We start from the raw sequence: 4,232 nt of genomic DNA on the forward strand, positions 1-4,232 counted from the left end.
GTTATACAAAGTCACATCTCCCTGCTCAACTGCCCATGCCACCTATCTCACCTGAAAATAGAACTGCACACATTTCTAGTACAGTTCCCCATGTGCTTGAAGTGGGCAAGACTAGTCAGGAGGTACACGTGAAGAGTCAGTAGGCATTCTTTTTGTTGGGCTATTGCCAGAATGGGGTTTCTGGAGGCAGCAGATCTCCATCTGGTGAAGCACTGGGGGGAGATACCTGTGGTTTCAGGCAGCTGCTGAGAGAAGCATGGACAGTCAAGTGTCCATGCCCTGGAGAGAAGTCTCCCCATGCCTCCCCATGCCCTGGACAGAAGCATTAAGCTCAATCCTCTGTGAGGAGGCAAGGTATAGTTCAGGAAGTTGAAGAATAGTGAGATGAGTGCAGTATCTGGGTTGAGCAAGTTTCATTTTTTCTGGATAAAATGCCTTCCAAATGCAAGGTGGCACATCTCTTAAGTTCTGAGAACTCCACTGACTTGTTCCCCCAAAAATCATTTATTCAGTGTAGAGGAAGTGAACCAAGAACTTCAGGTCTGAGATTTACTGCCCCTGGGTCCTCTGGAAAATATGAGGTAACTGCCTACAGCCCCCTACTGTGGAGCACCATGCTAGTGTGTTTAGGTTGAGGGCTGGGCTCTGCTCAGCAGGTGTGGCATGAACTCCCTGATATAATAAAAGTCTTTTATGTATAAACTTGGCTCCTGCTTAAATTCTGAGACATTTCTGTCAAAATTTCCCTCTAGAGAAGCTCCAATCCATCTGGTTTCTTTGTTGCCACATTCTTTGTGCACAGAGCTAAAGAGGGCAACTTGGATACTGCCAGAAGTGCTATTTTTCTTGGGTCTTCCAATCTCTCATGGACCCCACACCTCATGCCATTTTCTCTATTTTCACTCCCTCTGTGGAAGGAGGAGAATTCTCCTTCCTTAGTGTTCCTCCCCTTCTAGAGTATCCTTTTAGCTTCTCCTCAGATCTCTGCCAACTTTATCTTTGTCTCCCTTGCCCTGAACTTCTTCTAAATGTATTTGTGTCCCTCTTTACTCAATTTATCCTGGTTTCCTCTCAACCCCAAGATTTCACTCTCTGTTATTCTTCAACGCCCCCCAGTTGGCTGCCTCCCCCTCTTAGGTTATCCCTCCCCCTAGAAGCCTCTCCATTTCTGACCCCTTCCCATGTCCTTTCTTAAGCAGCCATCTCTCTTCCTTTCCCCCACAATCCATCTCTAGTTCCTTCTCCTCTCCTCTCCTTAGACCAGACCAGCTAAGTCCTGTTCCATTTTTAGATGACTGATTATGATACTAGCTGAACTTTATTCACAGCCTGAATTTACACTTGTTCCTTCCTTTCATGTCCCCTCAACCAAACACACCCAACCTTTTCACCATGACAAATTCCTTACACACAGCATGTCATAGCTACATAAACTTATATTTTTTTAGAACAAAACAACAGTTTTGCTGGCAATGATGATGGGTTATTAGGGACCCCTATACTTTCAGTACACTGAAAAGCAACATATTTTGTGTTTCTCCAAATCATATATTTGCCTACATATACGTGACAATGTTTACCCTAACCATTAAGACTTTTTCACCAAATCATAGACATAGATATGGAAATCATCATCAAACTTAATGAAGTACACAGAAGGTTTGGCTTTAACTTGGTGAATGACTTTGCCTGTCCTTTTGGAGCCATCTTCTTTGGTATATTCTACATGTTTACCTATGAGGCCATCTATAACTCCTTCTGGCTCTCTCTCTTTTGGAGAAGACTTACTTGACTCTGGCATGATATGGAGGTCACCTTCTTTATAATCATCTAAAAGCTGGTACATGTACAAAACAGGATCTTTCTCATAGGTAATATAAAACCACGCTTTCATGATGGGTGCTTGAGCTAAGACCATCCCCCTCCATCCATCCTTAGAACCATGTTCACCCTCAAACATATGTTCAACAGCTTTACCAATTATGGTATTTGCAAGGTGCACATCTCTGACTCGAGAAAATGGCACTTTATCAGGAAGGATTTTAAGCTTTAAAATCCTTTTATCTCTGTGAAGTTCCAGTCCATAGACACAGTCAATTCCATCATATTTCACCAGATAAAGAGAGGGATTTATAGGCACCTGATCCAGAACGGTTCCTTTCCATTGGGTGATGGGCTCATCACCTTCCTTCCATCCATGTGAAATTCTGCAGCCCACGATGTTCCTGCGCGTCTGGGAGGAAGGTCTGCCCCTCTGTTTCTTTTGAGAAATCTTTTTCTTCCTCATACTTGCAGACAAGGTGTGGTCATCAACAATTTCCCTGGTTTGCTGCCTTGCAGTTGCCTTTTTGTGAGGTGTCTTCATACCTGCAAGGGGAGGAAAGAGGCTAGGGAGAAACATTTAGTGTACTGTAGTGTGAAATTTTATTTCTCTGCATTGCAAATTCCCTGGGCATCAGGTATATGTATTGCCATCCAAGTTATTGGATGTCCAGCAGAGATGCTGGCTATCAAAATATTATTGGATGTTTGCCTGCAGTGTCCTCCTTCCAAACTTATTTGGCTGTGCTGAAGGGTTGGAAAGGTGATAGTTTTGGTTGTTGAGCCCCCAGCAAGAGGGAGCAGGCTCCTTTGGTTAATACCTCTGTTGCCATCTTAGACTCCCCATATCAAATACAAATATTCATCATTTATTAGCTCCCACTCATTCTCTCCATTTAGATTAACATAGTACCCTTTCCCCCTGCTCACTATCATTTGCTCTTCATCTGTCTTGCCTCCCATCCCCATTCCTTCTGCCTGTTGTTCAACTCTCCTTCATATCTCTTCCTGGTCTACCCCATTTTTCCGCTGGGTGCCCAGAACAAATCTCTTTCTCTTTCTGGGGCCACCTTTATTACCACCCAGGTGCTCTTCGGCTCTACTTCTCCCCACCCCCCATCCCCAAATCACCTTTCTCAGTCTCCCTCAACTTCCATTCCAGCACAGAACCCAAATTTTCCCTCTTGGCACCCACCAACCCGCATCCTCCGATTCTCTAGTCCAGCGCCCACCTCCCCAAGTCGGGGGACCGCAGGTCTCACGTGTCCAAATCGGACACCTCACTGCTGCCTCCGCTGTGAACCTGTGGTGAAAGAGGATCAGCAGGCGACGAGTTCGGAGTTTGCAAGAGCTGGGAGGGAAGGATCCTTAGGCGAGGAGCGTGTCTAGGAAGACAGCTGGGCTGACGAAGAGGATGGCGGCAGTGACTCCAACACTGGGCTCGCGGGCCCTCCACCTCCTTGACGGTGACGGCCTCTCTGCCACATCGGGATCCCAGAAGCCGCTGCCGCAGCCGCAGTCTCCTCCCTCTTACCATCGCGCAGCTTCCTGCCAGGAGAGAGGCCGCCCCTTCCTCCCAAACACTGCCACCCTCCCCGCCTCCTCCACTCTCAGGCCCACCTCTGCCCTGTGCCTGGGAGGTGTTTCTATCTCCCGGCTCCACGCCTTTCCAAAATCTGGAGGCGCCTTGCTAAACCCACAACACCCCACCCCAACCAGCTTTGCGTTCTGTCTCCAGATCAGGGGCCCCCATTTTCCCCACCCTACCCCTACCGCAGTGCCCGTGCCCCATCTGTTTTTCCATTTTCCAAGAATTTCCCTTCTCTTTCCCTCCTGTGCCCTTCCCGATGTTAGTCTCTATATACGGAAAATGGCGTTTCTTGCCGTTTAAGGGGATTTGAGAAAGGGCGAGAGAAATGAGCTTGTGCTTATTTGCATCTTGATACAATCTCTAGGGAATTTTTACTCTCTGGTCATTTCCAGACTTCTTGAAAATATGTATTTTTTCCCTTTTCTTCTTTTTCACAGATTGAAAAGAATTGCATGTACTATGTGGACTCTGTAAAATTCAGAAGATTCACTTGAAGAAAATAATCTACCCTAAAACCACTATAAATCTCATTACCCAGGGCTTCAAGCAAAATATGAACCCTCTATTTCTTTCACCTTTTTTTTCTACTCTTTTAGAGATCTAGGGTCATTTTGCAGATTCAATTCTTAAAAATTCTTTGTAATATCATTTTTATGGTATTTTGAAAATACAGTGTATATAGCAATATTACAAGTAATAAGTACTCTCCATTAAAGTTTTACCTGTTTTTATTGAAGCATTTTAAAATTAAAATATTATCAATAAAATGTAATTTTTAAATTCTTTAATCCTGATCCTATTCTCTTCTTCCTCTCTAACG

The 4,232-nt window shown here is 45.0% G+C and overlaps 1 protein-coding gene across 3 annotated transcripts; it reads right to left on the reverse strand.

Moving 5' to 3' along the window:
* Positions 1-1,178: 1,178 nt before the first annotated feature.
* On the reverse strand, positions 1,179-3,361 carry LOC102280703 (spindlin-2). Of its 3 annotated transcripts, none has more exons than XM_014479819.2 (2): positions 3,054-3,361; positions 1,179-2,367 (listed from the first exon to the last, which is right to left on the reverse strand). In XM_014479819.2, exon 2 carries the CDS (start codon positions 2,363-2,365, stop codon positions 1,589-1,591), a length of 777 nt encoding a protein of 258 aa, XP_014335305.1. In that variant the 5' UTR covers positions 2,366-2,367; positions 3,054-3,361; the 3' UTR covers positions 1,179-1,588. The 3 variants fall into 3 exon arrangements, with proteins under 3 accessions (XP_014335305.1, XP_005900931.1, XP_014335306.1); XM_005900869.2 differs by having other exon boundaries at positions 1,179-2,387; XM_014479820.2 differs by having other exon boundaries at positions 1,179-2,387; positions 3,017-3,361.
* Between the last annotated feature and the right edge of the window lie 871 nt (positions 3,362-4,232).

Source organism: Bos mutus, chromosome X (genome assembly GCF_027580195.1).
Source record: "Bos mutus isolate GX-2022 chromosome X, NWIPB_WYAK_1.1, whole genome shotgun sequence".
NCBI classification, from domain to species: Eukaryota; Metazoa; Chordata; class Mammalia; order Artiodactyla; family Bovidae; genus Bos; species Bos mutus.